The 20,216-nt window shown below is 40.3% G+C and overlaps 1 protein-coding gene across 1 annotated transcript in view; it reads left to right on the top strand.

Moving 5' to 3' along the window:
• The window catches only part of PCP4 (Purkinje cell protein 4), a 51,882-nt gene extending 32,585 nt beyond the window's left edge, over window positions 1-19,297 (top strand). The window contains exon 3 of the mRNA XM_005229518.3: window positions 18,497-19,297. Coding sequence (XP_005229575.2) covers window positions 18,497-18,624 — 128 coding nt within the window. The 3' untranslated portion in view covers window positions 18,625-19,297. The remainder of the gene's footprint in view (window positions 1-18,496) is intronic.
• The last annotated feature ends 919 nt before the right edge of the window (window positions 19,298-20,216 follow it).

The raw sequence follows: 20,216 nt of genomic DNA, 5'->3' as shown, positions 1-20,216 counted from the left end.
GCTGCTTCTATTCTTCTGTGTCTTTGTAAGGTTTCTGGCCTAGCAGCAAAAGGCTGAGTACAGCTTCCTATTTCATTCATTACAACTTAACAATTCAGTATAATTGCTTGACATAGTGAGTGATCCAGCCTAAAGCAGCCAGCCTCCTCTTCCAGTGTTACGGATACCTTTTGTTGTTGTAAAAGGTGCTGTCTAGATGTGACAAAACAGTTGATAAGCTTGACCAAGTTTATCAGAAAACAAAACAAAAAGCAGTGTAGACTTTCTGTTTGGGCAGTTAAAAAAAAAAAAAAAAAAAAAAAAAAAAAAAAAAAAAAAAAGATGTTCTGTCTTCCCAGTGGCTTGTTTCAGGAGAAAGTCTGATCGATTCAGTTACAAAAAATAAAAAAGACTTGTTCTGGTTCTTGCTAGTCAGAAAAGGTTGCACAAATTGAGGGAAGCAGCAGCAAACAGACTCAGATCCTCAGCTGGTGCAAATTGCCGTAGCTATTCTAACTGATTTCTGCTGGGTTGTGCAAGTCCCAAGAGTCATTCACAATACTGAAGCTTTTAACCAGTCGTTGTCTTGCGTAAGCAGATAGGTTTCTACATTCTCACAGGCAACAAGTGAATGTGCCCATGAGGGAGGGACGAAGCATGTGATGCAGTGGGATCCTGTGGGGTGATTCCAAGCTACTGGTCCTTTCTGGCAGGCAGGCCAGGCTGCTACGATGGGTCAAGTTAGTTATTCCTTTCTTCCCATCTTCATCCTGAAGTTTTCCTTTCATCTTTTCCACAAGCAGTTTCTTTTCTGTCTTCCTTTCTTACTGTTTCCCTCATACTGTGTTTCTGTCTTACTCGTTCTTTCTCCTCCCCCAGAGAATTTCATGTCTCTTCAGCACAGCTAGCTCAAGTACTACTTTTCCTTCTAACTGCCTAATTTCCCCTCCTCTTATTTTCCTAGGCAAAGTTCTGGTCTGGGACTTTGGGTGAATGTATATACTTTACTAAAGAAGGTCACTGACTATTGCTCTAATATTAGAGTGATGGCCGACTGACCCTCACCCAAAGTTTCTCATTTCTCTCCAGTCTCAAAAAACATTTCATTTTCCAGATTAGATTTAAGCAAGGGCCTGGTGAGTAGACAGCAAAGAAACATCTGGAAGAAGAGCACCATGTTTAAGAAAGAGATAAAGCAGTCTGTAAAAATAGCGGGATTGGAAACAAGAAGGTTTTTAATTGTTCTGTCTGCCTTATAGCTTGGGAAGGAAGAAGTAAATTTTAGGTTTCCTGAGCAAAAGAGAAGAAAAAAATATTTAATTTACACCTGTTTACATTCAGGTCTAAAGTTGGAGGAGTGAAGAAAATTAGTTGGGTTTTAGTGCAACAGTGTCTAGTTCTGGGGTGTGCTGTATACTGTGCTTTCTGCATATGCATGGAGTCAGTTAAGGATTAAAGTTAGGACTTAAATTGCACTAACCCAGCTGTGTTTTCTGAAACAGGAAATTCATGAAATGTCTAGTCCTTCTAGATGCTAACCTTCTGAGTTCATGGAACTTGTAATCCTTGAAAATAGGGGAAGGAAAAATGCATCTATATAGATCAGAACACATGGGCTGGAGAAATAATCTGAGATTGGTCATCCAAGTGTGTCAACTAAGGTACTGTTTCTGATCAGCATTATTGACAATCTGACATGTATCTAAATCCCAACAGAACATTAAAAGTGCGTGTTAAAACTTAAATTCACGCAGGGGGTAACTGTTTTGTGGAGAAGTTTTAAATGAGTAACAGAGTGCTAGATCTTCAAACATAGAATGTGTAAGGGAGAACTTTGATTAATTTTTTACTTCCATGTAAGTTTTCAGTGACTCAACTATTTCCCTTTTTTTGTCCCCCCCTTAAGTTGACATTTCAAGAAATCATAGGCAACTCTCAAAAGTTACCAGCACAGCAACATGCACAATCTGATTTTGACCCCTTTTAAAGATTTCCCAGCTATCCATAACTTTTATTTTTCTTTCACTTAGTTTACATTCTTTTCCTCATATTATATACACTTAGTTTGTTTATTACAATCTGGACTGGTGGCAAGGCCAGAGCTGCTAAACTCTGCTGGTTAAAAGCTCCCTTTTCAGTTGTACACAGCCTTGCCAAAATCCAATTACTTAGGCTGAAATTTGTCATGTTGATTGCTTGCCTTAGGCAGAATTATTTTGGAAGGGTTCAGCAAAGTCATTCCAGTTGTTTCAAAAAATGAGGCCTGAACAAAATGCTAGCATGCCTAGCAATTAAAAACAATTTCTGGTGGCCTCTTTGACTGTTTTGAGCCTTTGTAATTTTGAACAGAAATGTAAGATTTGCCATCTGGGATGTGACTTTTCTATCTTCAAAATTGGCCAAGTTATAAATGTTTATAAAGACAAGTCTTAAGTCTGCATGTGTTCAGTGAAACAGTTATTTTTTAAAAAATGAAAATGCTGCATCACTGAGCCAGATAGTAAGCACTAAAACATCTAAACCAACACTGTCTTTGCAAGTATTAAGGAAATTATAGGTTTCCTTGATTGCTGCTACATGTTTCTGTACACTATGCTTTGGCTGGGAACTGAAACAGAGAGCATAGCGGTGACCCTTCTGTGTTCCCAAGACACCACAGTTGCTTAAGAGGAACTGTAATGCCTTCCTTGGAACCAAATAGTCACAGAAGCTGGAGCAGGGAGGTCAAAGGATGGAATGACAAAGGGGTCCAGTAAATCTCATCGGGAAACTAGAACCCCAGAGTATTTGGGAGTGTCTGATACTTCTGAATGGAAACTGGGACTGGGAGGAAGGAATTTGAATTGGGATGTGAAAACTGGAGAGGGCAGAGAGCCAGCTAGTGTGGGAAGGGACTGGGTTGGAATACTGAGGTTGGGGGATGCCCTGGTACAGTTTGGGGGACTAGGACTAGCCAAATAAATTAACAGCTTGTTGAGGTCTACTGGGAACCATGATGAGGATCTAGGCTGGGTAAGAGATGAGTCTAGCCTTGAGTTTATACAGATGAGGTGGAACAGAAATAGCCACCACTCTGAAGGCATCAATAAGCAATGAATTTCTTGAGCCTGAAGCCCATACCTTCCATGGTCTCACTGTTCCTTTTCTGTCAGCAGTATGAAAACCACTGACAAAATATGCAACTCATGGAATTTACTGCTGATTCAAGTAGAGGAAAACAGCCTACTATCAGTTATTTCATTAAAACAAGATATATGTGGTGGATCTAACAGTTCCAAGCAGCCATGCTGAGGAACCATGTGGGTGCCCATATGTTGTAGCAGAATACAATTTTTTTTTTGTTTCCATCTAGGAAACACAGCGAGTACGCTGTGTACAACTTTCATGTACAACTATGAAAGTTTCAGTCTCAAGAATTTGAAACAGGATTTTCTGGAATTAAAGTTGTCTATGCAAAATTAACAATTAATTGCATGATGGTATCAGTGTAATTTGTCATTTACTCTTGCATGTCCAATTTTGCAACCTTAATATTCTGTTAAGATAGCTTTATGTGTGCAATAAACATACAACTGAAACAGGAGGGAAACCTTTATTCCCTGGTCTCAGTTAGATTTTCATGCCAATTAGACTATCTGGGACTGGGTTTAATAACTCTTTAATTGCAACTGCAGCACTTGGCTAAATCAGTGCCCACCCTTCCTGATAAAACTGTTTTTAAATAGCTGTTGTTAAAAGGCACTAGGTGAAAACTTAGTGAGGTGAAAGCAAAGATAGAATGAGTAAAACCCCTTCTTTTCTTCCAGACAATCTCACTTCAGTAAAGCTTGTTTTTTGTTTGGTTTAAAATTTGTTTTGCATTTCTTATATTTAAAACATTTTATATTTAAACTAAACCATTTCCAACACTTCTGGGTTTCAGGGAGACATTTTCCAGAAGTTTACAGCAAATAATTTCTTTTTGAATGTTGCTGAGGTTTAATGTGCTAGCACTTCACTAGCACATTGAATTACAATAGTAGTTCAATGCCTGGAAGTTTTGTGGTGGTTTGTTGTGTTGGGTTTTTTTTGGTTTGGGTTTGGGTTTTTTTTGTGTGTAGTGGAGATGAAGGATCAACACCTACTCCTAATTATTTTAAATAAAAAAAATCACTAAAACAACAAAAAACAAATGAATGAACATCTGTAGTAACCACCTGTACCGCTTAATGCCATTTCTGTCGGTTTCACTGTCTCTGTAAGTCTTTTCAGGACCAGGCAGAGATCTACAGGGGGACAGTCTCAGATATGCAGGGGAATGTTGCGTACAGTTCACTTGCTCTCTCACTCCTCCATTCTGAGGCCATGTATGTTGTAAAGGTGAATGGGGCTGCACTAAGTGTGAACCCTGTTAGGTGGGATTGCCAAGCAAAAGGAGGTGCTGCTGGACCAGGATGGAAGGGAGAAAAGGGAGAACAGTCTCTTCCAGAGGAGTCGGAGGCAGGGAATGCTCTGGGTGACAAAAGTAATTCGTTACAGCGCTGGGGGCTGGAAGACAGCTTGGGTGGTGGTCCAGTGTGGTACTTCACAGCTGCTTTCACAGGTAGCTCAGAAATGCACTGCGCTTCAAGGATGTACAAACTTTGTGCCTTCAGTACTGTGTGGGTTTAATGGCATCATCTGTCAGGATAATGAGACCATTTTCCCTTCCCTGCTCCATAACCTCATGATGTAGATAAAGAACTAGGAATATCGGCCTACCTTCTTTCACTGGAACTTTGTTGGAAAAGCATGCTTGCTTTTACCAACATTATTTTTTTTAAAAAAAAAAAAAGGTATGTAGGTGTGACTAATCAATACTTAAGCTATAAAAAGGTGGATGCTGTTTCTCCTTGCTACACACCTGAGAATAAGTCCACTGCAACCCAGCCTTAATGATCTGTACTTTAGTCAGATGTTTGTCAGAACCTATAACTGAATTCTTATGGGAGAAAACCCTTCCATCCTTTACCTGAAATAGCATCAGGTTCAAAACGGGATGTTGCTGAGTCAGTGCCTGGGACCTAGAAGGTTTGGAATTTTATTTTTTTATGAGATGGGGAAAAGGCGGGGTGGGGGGGGCGGGCGGGAAGTAGAAGGAGGATTTGAAGTACTGTCCAGTGCCTTTGGTGCTTGACCTTGCTCATTAATCTCTGCTACTTTGAAAAGGCTTGGAAAATTACATTACCTTATACCATCAGTCTGCACTCAATAAATACAGACACTAAAGTCAGGGATGAGAAATTCCACAGAGCTTTGGTATTGACTTGTTAGAATTCCAGGCTTTAGCCTCACAATACAGTAATGGTCTATAAGTAATGAACAAGCTGCTGAGAAGGACAACTTGCCCTTCTGGATTCATTCCCCACTCTTTTAGAGAATGGCCATTTTTTTTACTCCCTTATGCTAAACAGTAAATTGTCCTATGTGCCAATAAGGTTTTTTTCTGTTACTGGAACAGCAGAGCTATGCTCACGTTCTGTCTCGGGGCCAATAGTCATATAAATCTGAGCATCACTTTCTACAGTAGGGGAAGGGAAAGAAAAAAGGCAGAGGAAGAAGACTACAAGGATGTATAGGGGTTTGCATTTCTTCTGTTACGGAATGATGAAGCAGTAACTTGTGTGGTTTGGCATTTAAAGAATGTGTGTGTTTATTAGTCTCATAAAATCAGAATTCTCTATTGAGTGTACATCAGCTAAGATTTCAGTGAAGAAGCCACACTGCCTCCTTACCCACAGGTGCTGTACAGGAATCAGGAAGGAAGGAGAGGGTACTCTTGTTGGGGAACTGTCCTAGGTGGTGGTCACTATGGTTTTCTGTGTACTTCATGCAAGCTATGATTTCATGTCAGTGGAGGCCTTCCTTGGCTTGGATCAGCAATGAGAAGCATGGCCAGCAATACCTTTTAAAAGGTACTTGTAGTCTTCAACATATTCAGTACATCTGACTCGCCTATTTTATTTCTTCTCTATGTTGTCTCAGTCCTGCCGTCAAATTATGGCTGCCTTTGACACATGCTAGGTGCAGCAAAGTTCCTTTGAGCATCTCTACTCTGCAGCAGAATGGCAGCAGCCATCACCTGGCTCATTATTAGTTAAATAGCAGAGCAGAGGTATGGTATTTGCAGTAGCTTGCAAATTCAATTGTAGTTCTCACAGCAACTGTCATTTGGCTGCTTGTTCATATGAGGTATTTGATATTGCTTGTGGTGTTAACTGTAATCCCCTATTAGGGTAATATAAGAAATCTTACTGGTGTATACTTTAGAAAAACAAAGGCTTTTGAGCATGAAGTAGTATCCTCTTAGCATGCAGGCACAGATGCATGCGGAAAAATTCACTATCCTTGAAATAAATTGAAAGGATAGCAAGAGGTCCTGATATTTTTTTTGTCTGTTCAGCTATATATCTCTGTAAAAAGATAAAGGTATGTGGACTGTTCAGTCAGCTCCTGAGGGAACATGAGAGGATCCAGATCAGCTGCACAACTGGCAGCTTCACTGGCAATCTCAGCAGAGTGAACAAATGTTCATTTTTACCCTCTATTGAAGGTGAGCTGTTCTCTGCTTGCTAACATTGGGATGGAAGCACACAGATGGAGTAGTGTGAGAAGGTATGCCTCCTCTTAGCTGCTACAGTTTCGGTGTAGTACCTTTCATAATGGCTAAATAATTTATTTGATGAGAAAGAACGTCACATGAAATTGCAGATAAATGTGTTCATATGAAATTCTACAACGTGTGTAGTTCGGGCACCACTCAGGCTCAGCGAGCATTATTATCTATATCTACATCTGCACTAGTCACCCTGAGTTCCCTTTATAGCTAATAGAGAACTAGCCAATATACGAAGGGGATTCAAGGGTGAGTATTCATGCTATCCTAAAACGTCTGCCTGAAGTAGATCAGATGAATTGTTCCTCTGGAGTGCCTACTTTTCTCCATTGGTTTCTTTGTAAGGTGAACTGCCGATGAGCTCCAATGGAAACACCTGCATGTTTAGGGGTTTTTTTCACAGTTGGACTTGATGGTCTTAAAGATCTTTTCTAACCTAAATGATTATGTGATTCTATGATTCCAAGTCAGATGAGGTGTTTGTTTTTGGTTTTGGGTTTTTTTTTTTTCCTCAGGAATTGGACAGAGCTTTTTATTTAGAATCCAGTTTTTAAATGGTTGGCCTAATGAGCTTCTGTACAACATGTAACATGGCTTTCCAAATGGCTGTTGGGCAAAACAACCTGGAATACACTGACAACACCATTCAGCATATAATTCCTTCTCATCCTCTTTCAGAGCCATAATGCCCCAGGATCATCATTTTTCTCCCATTACTGCTATTTCAGTGCTATCATGCATTCTCCTGAGGTGCCCCTCTCTTCCTAGGAAGTTAAGCAAATCAGCCTTCAGGGGAAATAAAAGTATAATGTGGCTTTTTGTGTTCAATGGAGATGTGGTAAATTCAAACTAATGATTCTGATAGAATAAGCCCAACCAAAAGAAAACAGTGGAAGTTTTAGACACACACACACACACCCCGCAACAGAATTTCTCTGCTTTCTGGTGGAAAACTACAGCTGCGTAACTGCTTTCAGGAGTCAGAGACATTAAAATTCTGTACCTTTTGTGAGAGAATTTTGTTATACAGAACAGCTCAGTAAGACTACTGGCCAGACTACCTCAATCCAGTTCTGCATCTGGATGTGCTTGTGGGTGCTGGAGCAGAAGTTGCAAAGCCAATTGATGCAGGAGCATGTAAGATCTACTGGCAGGCCAAGTGTCATGGTAAATCGATGTCTTATCAGAATATGCTGGTCTTTGCTCAGACTGTGACTGGACTACCTTAGAGCTGTTCCAGAAGCCTAGGTTTTATATCCATCCATTGCATGTCTGGCGCTCTACTCATGGGATGCGTTTGGTTTTATGGAGGGGTGACAAACTTTGTTTTGCCAAATACACTCACAAAAGAATCCCTTAGAGCATAATTGTTCAGCTCAGCCTGTGGGCTGTATCAGGTACCCTGTGACAATTCTGTTCTGCCTACAAAGGGCACCAGATGCTTCCTTGGGCATTTCTAACCTTACAAGCTCCACTTCTCTCTGCAAGACTTTGAAAATGGCCCAACTGCCTCCACAAGCACCCCCAAGCTGGCATATGCAGTGCAAGATGTAAAAAACCCATGGTACATACCTGTATTAAAGTAGTGGCTTTTTCATGGTGGGATCGTGCTGAAGTAATTGTTCTATTACTAGCACAGAACAGTGCCCATGTTCATGCAAATAAAAGTTGCAATGTTTGGACACAATTTAAGTTGTTTCTTGCATTTAATCTATGCAGTAAAGTCAATGTGTCTCACAGATAATCTTACTTACAAGGCATTTTTTGATACCATGTGATAAGGCAAGGAATATACTGAAATAACTCCTTTGCTTAAGAGTGTAATGTTGAATGGCAAAGCTTCAGTTCCTATATTTTATGCTGTCCACTGCTGAGTGTGTGGTTAAATACTTTGTAATTAAAACCTGGTGATAGGTTATACAAGAGGAGAATATCTTCTGGCTGTGACTTTCCAGGCTCTCGTGTAACAGTTTTTATTAAAGTTACTGTGAAAACTTAAAATAGCACTCTCATTAGTTGCTAACAGAGATCTGCTGGTATACAATGAAGCCTAGAAGCCGCCTGTATTTTCCACTTTGAAGATGAGCAGGGCAAAATCTCACTCTTTTTCTTTGTGTGAAGAGAAACACCTTCTGACTCTGTGCTACGGTTCTTTTGATTGACTCCTTTCCTTTTTCTGTTTGACAGGTTTTCCTCTGTAACCCATGCTATCTTCCCCAGCTCATCTCACTTCAGCAGTGCATGAATTTGAGCCCCTTTTTCTGCTGCTTCTGAATGGCACATTGTGATCACGGCCATTTCTCTGAGCATATTCCCTAGCTACACTATTAAACTGCAAAGATGGGGGGTGGGGGGGGGGTGGGGGGTGGGGAAGCACTCTGGGAGATCGAGGCCGTTATGTGACACCAGGGAGGCAGTACCACGCCAGAAGATGAACACTTCTCTTTTGCCTTTTCATTGCGAGGGCTTTCAGGTACTGTTGGTCATCACACAATTGATAGCAGGTGCCAACTCATTTTGTGTCAGTTCCTTGGCAATCTAGAGCTACAAAGTGTTTTAAAGTGCTGGAGGCTACATCTTTATTAGAAAATAAAATGGGCTAGAGCCTTTTCTCCGACTTTGATGCAAATTGGCTCAGCATTGCTTGAATCGATAGGGCTAAACTCTTTTTCCCTCAAAAACCCAGGGTGTTCTCATCCGCCCTGCCTGCAAGGTAGGGGCCCTGGCCATGCTGTGTGACCACAGCAGCCAGGCAATGCCTGGCACAGGGCTAGCTGGAACACTCTTAGCCATGCCGGTGTCTTCACTGACTATTCCATGCTCTAGAGAAGCTGTGGAGTACCTGAGCCGTACTGTGACCATGGGTAGCGTGCTGGGGTAGCCATAGCTTAGGAGGTAGCCTTGAGGAAGTTCTCCTGTTGTTACTTTAAACTTTATTGCTGAAGATGCTTTTGCAAAGGTCATAGTACTGAGGGGTGGCGGACGGGGGAGAATTTATTGTTCTGCGTTTGTAACCACATTAGGGTTCCCAGCTATGAGTTGGAGCGCCTGAATGCTACCATAATAGGAAAGTAACTGATCATATATGAATCAAGCAGTTGACTAGTGAGTCAAGAGGGCGGCTTGCTTCACGCACTGCTGAAATGCAGCTCTTTCCACAGTCAAACAGCAAGGTTGTTTAAAGGCACATTGTTTACCGAGGAAGTGAGAACTGGAAATTGCACAGGAAATTAAAAACACATCCTAATGATTCTCATTTAAAACTTGGCTGGGACATTGGGGATCACATGCATGCAGCTGCAGAAAGAGACTCCCATAACTTTGGACTGAATTTGTGAGGAGGATCATGGCATTCTCTTGGAGGAGAGGACTTAGGGCTAAGTGTATTATCCCTGCTGGTGGGGTATCATTCTGCAGTGACAGAGGTACCTGACTGTGCCAGGACTTGATCCCCAGCACCATTTCCTTTTAGCTGCCAGAGGCTTCCATTGAATTTACCGGTCAGCCTAGCACTCCTCAGAGGCAGCTTTAGCTAGTAAGAGATGATTTTATACAGCTAAGATGGCCATTTCAATTTGCTGTGTGCCTAGTTTAACTTCCGCAAAGTTTGGTCTTCATTTGGGGATGTGAATTATTGTTTCTAGTTTCATGCTCAGAATACCTTGTAGATCCCCATTAACACTTAGGTACCTATCTATGCATCAGTTATGCATTTGTAAGCCATTTAAAAAGTCTGTGCGTGACACATTAATTATGTTGAAGATGAGAAATGATTGGTTAAATAACATTAGCATTAAAAGAAAAACAGTATTTGTCTCTGCATTAATTGTTGAGCAAAATCAATTCATCTGTAGTTGGTTATGAATTAGTTGAAAACACAATTTTTGTAAACTGAATTTCATTACTAGTCCTTTCTGTTTCATTATGTTATCCCAGTATACATAATTTTGTGCTACTTCATTTATCTTATGTCAGAAATAGTATTGCTGCTCTCAAATATTATTACAACCAGGAAAAAAAGATTAATCAGACACTTCAAAAGCCTCATGCTGAAATAACATTTTTAAAATCATAAAGGAATAACCACTATTTTCTACAGCAAAATTAATTTTTCAAATTTTAGATAACAACACTGAATTATGAAAGTAAAGGTTAATTTTGAAGAAGAAAGGATTCTGGTTGCCTAATGAAGTGGTCTTTATAACAAATTGTAATTTACAGTTGAATCAAAAGATGTTCTTTTCTGGCTTGCTTTGAGTGATGTTAAGGGGCCAGTTGGTGTGTTTCAGATAAAAATAGCTGTTATCTGTAATCTGATCACTAATGATAACCTTTATTTCCCTTCATACTGTTCTTTTGAAGTCACAGGAGACTGCTGAGCACTAGGGTTTGCTCTTCTGTTTGGGAGATGGTTGCTGTGTGGACATTATACTTCCCCAGTGCCTACCACCTTCAAATAACTGACCGTGGAAAATGAATACCCTTGTATAAACCCATAATCTCCCCCCCCCCCCTCAAGTGCCTACCTACTGACACTAGAACAGAACAGGCAGCCTTTGACTTTAGAAGGTGGCCCTTGAATGTCTGAGTTCATTATGGAGTGAAGAAACAAGAACAAATGTGGTCATGTAGTCCTTGTCACAAAATGAGTGTCTCACCCCAGAGCATTTTTAATGAGTAGGAAGAAAAATTATCGTGTTATTCCTAAAATAATTAGAGACAATTTTTGTCCTTAAAAATGAAGTAGCTGAACGTTTGAGTTAGATTATCTGTATAACAGTTAGATGGTGATACTCCATTGTGCAGATATGGATAGGAAAGGGAAGAAGACAGAATTTCTGACTTGCATAATCCCATGGTCACTGCTCAGAGGGCTGAAGGGATGGTGCCTCCGGTGTCTGAGGAAGTGATGGGACCACAGAACTGTCACACTGAAGTAATTCCACAAAGGCCTAGTACTGCATTACCATTATGCTAGCATGTTGATAAAGCAATTACAAGGCTCCCAGAGATTCAGGTCATTTGCAGATGGCCACCAAACTGGAGATTAGCCAAGAACCAATGGCTTTACATTACTCTATCAATCTGGGAAAGTTAGAAAAATTTATTAGTTTTGTGCTGTTACATCAGGAACATGCATGAGAAAAAAGTAATCTCCCAGAGGTTTGTGCCTAGACAGGAGGCAGACAGAGCTATGGAGGTCAGTCCCTCAACATGCATAGGTACAATGCTAATGAGCTTTCATCAGTCCACTGCACTATAATAGGCTCCTCATACAAATAATTCTCTTTGGATCATCCCATCATGGGAGAGGTGCTAAGGCAAAGTCCTCCCAGCAGACTGTCTCCCCAGACCACAGCTGCAAGCTGTATGCACTAAGCTAGTGAGGTTGCAAAGCAAGTGCAATGCTCAAAGCTCTGGGAGATGTTTCTTCCAGGTATCACAGAAAGCAACAAACTGTAGTTGTGAGCTGGCCATCTCAGAGAGGCCTCTACTTGGCATTTTATTCAGCAAAAAGAAGTCTAAGAAATAAAAGGAGGCAAGGTCAGATTAAGGCTCTCTTCTATGTGCCAATGTGACCTTTTTTCTTCTCTTGGGTTTGGGCAATGTCCACTCCCCCAGCATTGCCGTCTTTTCAGCTGACTTGCAAAGTGAGTATGCAGGGCAGCAGCAGGGTGACCAAAACAAAGGCTCAGAGCCAGCCTGCTGGGTAATGTGACCCTGGCACCAACTGGAGAGTTTTTGTTGAGAAGTAAACTGTCGCCTTGCTTCAGCCATAAGGTCAGTTTTAGTGTTATTTTTGTCATCTTCCACAGAAGCAAAAGGCTAGATTGACTCCCCTAGAAGATGAGACCTGTCTTTTACTTCCTCACCCCTTAACTAAATGTAGAGGGGGAAGAATGGCCACATCAACTCGGTTTTCAAAACTGGTACTTGTAAGGACTTAAATCTGGCCTCCATACATCTAAGGGCCCATATGTTTTCTCTAGCTGGCTGGTTGCTTTGCGGACTGTAGTCAGATAAAATTTCTATTCCCATCGCATAAAGATAAAGATAATGCACCACATGAATGTCAACATCCGTGAGATTCCTGCCCATTTTGGTCCTCTTTAATTAGGGACTGTTCTGCCTCATTGGACAGACTGGTGTAATAGCTTGGGATCAGAGAAGCATAAAGATTGTCACAGCTTGAATAATCTTTTGAGCAGTGGGAGGTAATGATCCTGCCTGAGGCAAAATACCGCTTCTGGCATGTTATGGGGCACTGTGATTCTGTCCCACACTTCATTTAGTCTTTTTCCAAATGCTGCAGTTTAGCACCTGAAAAATGCAGTATTTTAATGAGTATGTTGTATCTTGGGTACACTCCTATAGTTCCTGTTGGATGTGGGCTGGGTGAGCACGGGTGGAAGACAGCACTGAAGATGTGAAATGCCAGTTAGAGGCTCCAGCCTATGCAGTTTTTCATGCTGAATGTTTTTCCAGAAGGTGACAGGCCATCTCTGTTTCATCTGGAGGATGGAGGAATTCTGAGAATAGCAAGTCCATCCCACTAGCTTTTGCCCTTCCATGAACACTTTTAGGAAAGACTGGTCTGTTTAGCATGTGTTTAGACTGCTTTAGGCTTTTGGCCCAAATGGAATAAGCAGGGTTTTCTTTTTCCAGTGTTGTCACAATTTCCTCTACTTTATAGTTGAAAAGTAAATGAAAGAAATAGCTGAAGGCATATTTATGAATAATTACACTTGCACACGTTTCTTGAGAGTTTGCTGGGTAGATTTGTGTGTAAGTTTTGATTGTTTTCCGTGTTACAGGCAGCTTCGTTATCCATCCAGTGTTTGCAATGGATTATAAGGCACTGTAGCAGATTACAGAGACAGCATTCTAATGTTTCATCTGGAAATGGAATAAATAGATCTTTTACAATTGCAACGATGTGAAATGACTTTTCAGGATGTTGGATTTGGAAAGCAGCTAATTAGGTGCTGTTTCAGGCTGTCCTGCTGGGATGGCTATTGCATATACTGAAGTAAAATCTGCACCCTGCAAGTTGTCTCAGTCTTTAGTCCTGCAAAAGTCTGTAGTACCAGACTGGTGCTGGGGCATGGGGTGCTCCTTAATGATGGGACTCATCAAGCAGTCGATGTTGTGCTGCTCCAAGAAGTTTGTTCCACCACAACTCAGATATGCCTGAATTGACACATGGCCAGAGTTGGTCCACATTAAACACATGATTTTGAAAAACTCAGCAAATACTAGGATTAGATACCATGACTGCTGGTGTGGGCTTGTTTTGTTCATCTCCCCTCTTGGTGGTGATCAGAACCCAGAAGGGACATGTACTGACTGCCCCAGATTGTCATGGCATGTTCAGAAGAAGTGTAGGAGTCACTATCTAGGAGAGGGAATTTGGACTGAGTATGAAGAAATCTTTCAGGGAAAGCCTTGAAATAGCTGAGTGTAGTGAGAAGGGTTAGGGTTTGGTTTTTTTTATGGCGCTAATGAAGCCGAATCCCCTCCGAAAGCAGAAAGTGCAGACTGGTGCTTATCAACCCTTTTGGATTTCTGAATCCTTCAAAATCACAAGTACTTCTGGATTAAAGTCTACTGACAACAGTCTTGTTCCTCCTAGTTTCCTCATGTGGGCCTGTGGTAGTCCAGGGAGCCTCAGATATTCATGTGGAAGAAATCTGCACATAGTCTTGAAAGTGTAGATATCAACAGATGTTTGTGTGTGTGACCGAGGATGTGAAGGGAATCCAGATCTACCTTTATTGCTACATAAAGGTAGCTTGGAAAAAAGTGGCTTGTGATCAGACAGAATCATTGGCCCCCATCAGCAGGAATGAAAAAAGCAAGTCCAAAAATAAAGCTATGCTCAGGCCTGCTGGGAGTAAAAATTTCCTGGGTTTTCAGACTACTTCCAAGCTAGTGGAATGAATGAATAAAAGAGGGACATTTGTATGGACTTGCTTTCCATTCTCTGCATAAATTTAATGATTTGAGCATTCAAACTTCATGGCCTGCATGTTTGAGATATTATGAACAACTACTGACAGGTAAAAACCAGTGTGGCATAGGTGCGTGCATATATAGTAGGAAGGATGCAACACAGGCTTTCAGTCGCTCATGTTGGTGCAGTGAGGTCATCTCTAGTCTGTGCAGGTCCCAAGCACAGGCTGGGTTTTCGCTGCAATTAAGTGGGTCAGTTCTTTATTCATAGAATCATGGGATGGTGTGGGTTGGAAAGGACCTTGAAGATCACCCTGTTCCAAACCTCCTGCCATGAGGAGTTGAAACTCATGCTTTTAACTCTTAACTAACCAGTAAAGCAAAACCAGTGTAATGAGTAGGGTGTGATATATTTTAAATTGTTGGGCTACTTTTAGTAAAGCAACTCAAGGTAAGAGCTAAAATATGTATCCCGTAGCATAGACAAAGACACTGTCACTGTGTTGGAACAGTCAATGTAAAATGTTTTGGGGAGAACTCCAAAAAAATCCATTCCCAAAATTTAGGAAATACCCCATCCAGCTCTTTCCAGTTTAACACAGGACGTACAACTCTTTAAGCAAATATGTCTGTGTATTTCTATATATATTCATATGTATTGTTTATATATTCAAATGCAGAGATACCATACATGTAGATAGAAAAAGAAAGATGGGCATAGGGAGAAAGAAAAACACAGGTATGTCATATACATTATATATAGATGTTATACATGTTGTTTTATAATACACATTATGCACATATATATGTAATCATTATATATGTATATATTTCTATACCATCTGTAAGCTAGCAGTGAATTTCTTCATTACCCATATAAATGTCTTGGCACTTTTGAACACTTCTAATTTCTTAATTAAGTCATGGCTGAAAAGTACTCATCCTACCATTTCCCCTTAGTGATGGGAAAAAGAGAAATACAAGTAGTGTTCATAAGGAATTTTGGTTTTGCTTTCAACAAGAATGGGTCAAAAAATAAAAGTAAGTCAGATTCTAAGATACTGTAAATTATTGTAGGTCTTCAGATGTGGTAAATTATTGTAGTACAAGTGATTTTAAGGCAGTGATGATGGTTCACATCAAGCAAAGATTAACTGGCCTGGAAATTCTAGAGAAAAATTACACTAAATACTTTTTTTTCTTAAGTCTGTATAATCTTAACATAAGACTGCTGAATCACTACTGCAAGTTAACATGTTGCTAAGACTTGGCTGCAACAGGAAATGAGTTGTGCAAGCCAGATTTCATCAAGAGGTATGAAACCAATTGTGTCTGCTCATCCATCCATCTGGCTTTCCCTATTGACAGTTCCAAGGGACAGTAATTTATATACTGAAAAGCTAAAATTGATGCATAAACTCCACTTCTGTTTTCTACTGTGAAGACTGACAGCTGTGTCTAGTAAGTGGCTAGGGAGGAACCTAAAATTCAGAACATTACAACAAAAATGAAAATCATCAAGCAATGAGAAGACATTAGTCTCATCAGTTTCAAAACTGATTAAATGCTTATTACATTACAAGTATAAACATTTTGATAAAATATTTCTGCATAAAAAATAAGAGTATTTCTCCATAGGTTATCCTCTTCTATTGAGAATGTTAGTAGGACCCTGTTAATTGAGTTTCTGACATATGGACAAGTAAACCAGTTTTTATTGTCTTATTACTGATATCACAAAGTGGTTGCTGTTAGAGCTAGCTGATCAGGCTGTTGATTTTTTATTCACTCAAAAATTTCAAATGAAAAGTCTATATTTACATGTTCTGACTGAAAAGTCAGGTTTCTACAGACAGATTTAAAGTCCTTTTTTGGTTTGTTTCCATATAAAATATTGTGATTGCTTGTCTTAGTACCCTTTAACCCATAAACACCAAATCTAAACCAAGCCCCCAAAATACCAAGAAAATGATACTATGTCATTGTGAAAATGATAATTCCTTTTGAAATTTGATTTTTTTTTTAAATCTTTGTTTCTCTGCTGTGTACACAGTAATGTGGAGAAGATGGTATCTGGCAATAGGAAAATTTTCACCAAGTAGTATAGTGTTATAGTTGTTAGTTTAGGATTTTCTATTTCTTTAACAAGTTTCTGTATATAACATGGCTTTAATGGGAGAGCTCAGTTATCTCACTAACTGTGTTAAGAATTTATGAGCATAAGGAAGTCAATTCAGACCTTCACCTCCCTTTCCCCATGAAAAATAAGGGAATAATTGTATTTTTGTGCTTAAGGTGGTTGTGTTGCTTGAACAGTTACACTAAACTGGTCAGATTCTTGGATTTAATGGCTATGGAAGTGTGACATAATGTTAATATGATTAATTTTCTTCCATAAAATCTTTATTTTGATAACCTAACTTTTCATTATACTGTATAATCAAAGTTTTGGTAATCTCTCAAGCTATTCTTCCCCTCCAGACTTTCTTCTTACATTTTCATCTTTCTTCTTAAATGTTCTAAGTAAAACAAAATATTAAGTGAACATTTCTTTTATGTTAACAAAGCTGCATTTATTTTGTTATTGTCGTTAAAATCAGTATGGAATATGCCAAAATCTTCCCTTTAAATACCTATGAATATTATATGAATATTATATATATGAATATGCCCAGTTTAGAGTGGATTCTGGTCATGGAACATGAGTTCCGAATAAGAACAAGAAGTAAAGGCAAGAAATACTGCAAGACTGATGCTAAAATAATGAAATGGTATCCCTCTTTTCTAGTGGGAAGTAGAGAGAGAGATATTGGGAAATAATTTGCTTTCCATTTTAATAATACATTGGAAATGTTTCCCTTGATTTGCATTAACAGTACTTGGGGGTGAACATCCCAGAGGTATTAATCTCAAGAATAAAAAGCAAAGTGGTTCCAAATGGGTGAATTCCCAGAGCTGTTTTAAGTAGAGCTGTCTGCAGACTCCAGGCATGACGTTCACTGCAGGACTGGGATACAACAGTTATGTAACTGAGTTTAACAAACAAGTTTATAGATGTGAAGAGAAACTCAGTGGTATGATGAGGTTAGTGGAGTGAATGTGTGTTCTCACTTTGTTAGTCCAGGCAGATTAGGGTTATCTTTGCAATGAGGGCGGGATTTTTCCCAGGGCTGCACTTTTATCACGTAGGTGTATGAAGCAAAATTCAGCAAAGTCAGCTGGGTTGCCCACGTGGAGGCCCAAAATGCAGCTGAACAAAAAGCTGAGGCCTGGGAATAAAGTGGGGCAAAGAGCCAAGGATTGAGGATGAAAGGCAGCAACGGAGCCCAGAGAGAAGTGAGGGAAGCAGTACAGTGGCAGAGCATTTGAACATAAATGATTCAAAGAGGAAGAGTGGTATGTGTTGAAAAAGATGAGGTGGCAGGAAACAAGTGAAAAGGATGGAAATTTGCCTTAGGAAGTATTTCTCTTCCTCTAATGTAGGAGGTGTGATAGGAATAGGGTCTTAATCCCTACTTTAAAATATTTTAAGGTGCCTTTGTTTTAGAGTAAGCATAGGGATATGAGTAATTTCTGCCTGCAGGGTGGCACAGGAGGGTCCGTCTGCCCCTCACTGTTAAATCCCCAGGCAGGAGAGGACTTGTGCAGACATCGGGGTGATGCTCAGTGACTGCTGAGCACCATTTGGATGTCACTTCTCAATGCCTAGCTACCAATGGGCCGTCACAGACTCTTCCATTGGGAGGGAGAGGGGGATTTGATCAGCTGTGTTTGCCGAAACAGGTCCCAGGTTTTTTTTCCTGAATATGCTCCCCATCATCACGGCGGTGTCTATGAAGGAGAGAGGGGCAGGGCTTTTCATCTGTGCTGTCCAGTCATTATCACCATTTGAAAAAACTGTTGACATTTTGTTTTGTTTTCTTTGAGCAGATGGGCAGAAGAAGGTTCAAGAGGAATTTGACATAGACATGGATGCGCCAGAAACAGAGCGGGCGGCTGTGGCGATACAGTCCCAGTTCAGAAAGTTCCAGAAGAAAAAAGCGGGGTCCCAGTCTTAGTAGCTACCTCACAGCTTACAACAAAGTAATCCTGAAATGATTTATCAAGATCAGAAATAACACAAAGATGCATGTACAGAAATTATCAGTATTTAAAACCCCATTGGCAGATAACAAACCATGAGCTTGTGTGTGACTTCATCCCAGATGTTTCACGCCCATTATCCTCTGTAACTCACCATTCTACGCGATGTTGTAATAAAAAGTTAGGGTGAAGTAATTAAAGTGTCTGCCTTCATCTGTCTTTTCATATTAATCCAGCAACCACAGCGTTACAAATGTACCCAGCCCAGATGCCTGTTTTCCTCTTCACGTAAAGCTTGCAGACATAACAGCACCGTATGTTACAAAGTTTTTGCTGAGGGATCAGAGCATGCATCTCAGCACTGCTTACCTCATTTGGAGAATTCCAACTGCCAGCCAAATGTAACAATAAAATTACTTTCTCATAATGAGCTGGAAGTAAAAAGTTGCAGACAGAAGCTGGCATGAGGGGGAGAGGTGTAGGAAACAGTGAGCAGTTTATTTTTGTCCTGCAATTATGCCAGTGAAGTGGCTTAACTGAGGAAATTGTCCCTGTCCTTCCTCTTTGCATGATAATGCTCAGAATTACCAGATTGGACCACATTGACTTTTTGTTACATGGAAAAAATAAGAAATCAGACGCAAAATACAAAACCCAATTCCAGAAACCTTTGGAAAGTTGGTTTTTCTCCCCACTTGTGAAAATAGAAACTGACCCTTTAAACACTCTTTTTGAGGCAGCTTTTCATTCTTTTCATAATTAGTAACTATTTCTATTCCATGTTTCTCTTTTCATGTTATTTTCAGTATTTGATGAGTAAATCGTAACAGACTCCCTGTCTCCATTTGCACTGTTCTGTATGCAACTTCATATGAGCCCCTACTTTTATCAATGTACATAGCTTTTATCACAGCTTTTGATTAACAAAAAGCAGCCACAACAACGTCTCTCTTAAATTGGGAAGTATTTCTATTTTCTGCCTGTTTTAAAACAATAACAGACCAGTTTCAGGCTGGATCTAAGTAAGGATTTTGCCTGGCTTCAGACCTGATCAGGAACTGGCAGTCCATGTGGTGCACAGGGAAGGTTCAGAAAAGGTTTAAAGTACCTTGTACTCAGAAAAAGCAGCTATTTTAGGTGGAGCAAGTGGGACATGCACTACACAGAGACATGTAAAAAACCCCTCATCTTCTTCTTGGCTTTGTGAGCAGGTTTAGAGGTTAGATTCCGTTAGGCATCTTTGTCTCTTGGGAAATCAGAGGCAGAAGCGTTTTCTGAAGGACTTGTGTTTGCAGTGGTTCTCCAAGAAGGCAGCGTGAGCCTCACCTCCAGGCTGACAGAGGCAAGTGTGCTGAGAGGTGACAATAACTGAACAACCTGGAGTTGGGACTCCTTCAGGTGTGAGACATCCAGGTATAATTCCCAGCTCTGCCTGTATGGGTTCATTTCTTCCTTGCCTGCCTTCCACAGGAGTATTCTGATCGCCAGGCCAAAGGGCGCATACATCATTAGTCCCCTCACATCAACAGAAAGCTACAACCAAGGGGTAGGAATAGAAGGAAAGGAA

This window comes from Falco peregrinus, chromosome 4 (genome assembly GCF_023634155.1).
Source record: "Falco peregrinus isolate bFalPer1 chromosome 4, bFalPer1.pri, whole genome shotgun sequence".
NCBI lineage: Eukaryota > Metazoa > Chordata > Aves > Falconiformes > Falconidae > Falco > Falco peregrinus.
Note: the sequence above shows the minus strand (reverse complement) of the source record. Positions and strands in the feature narration are given on the sequence as shown.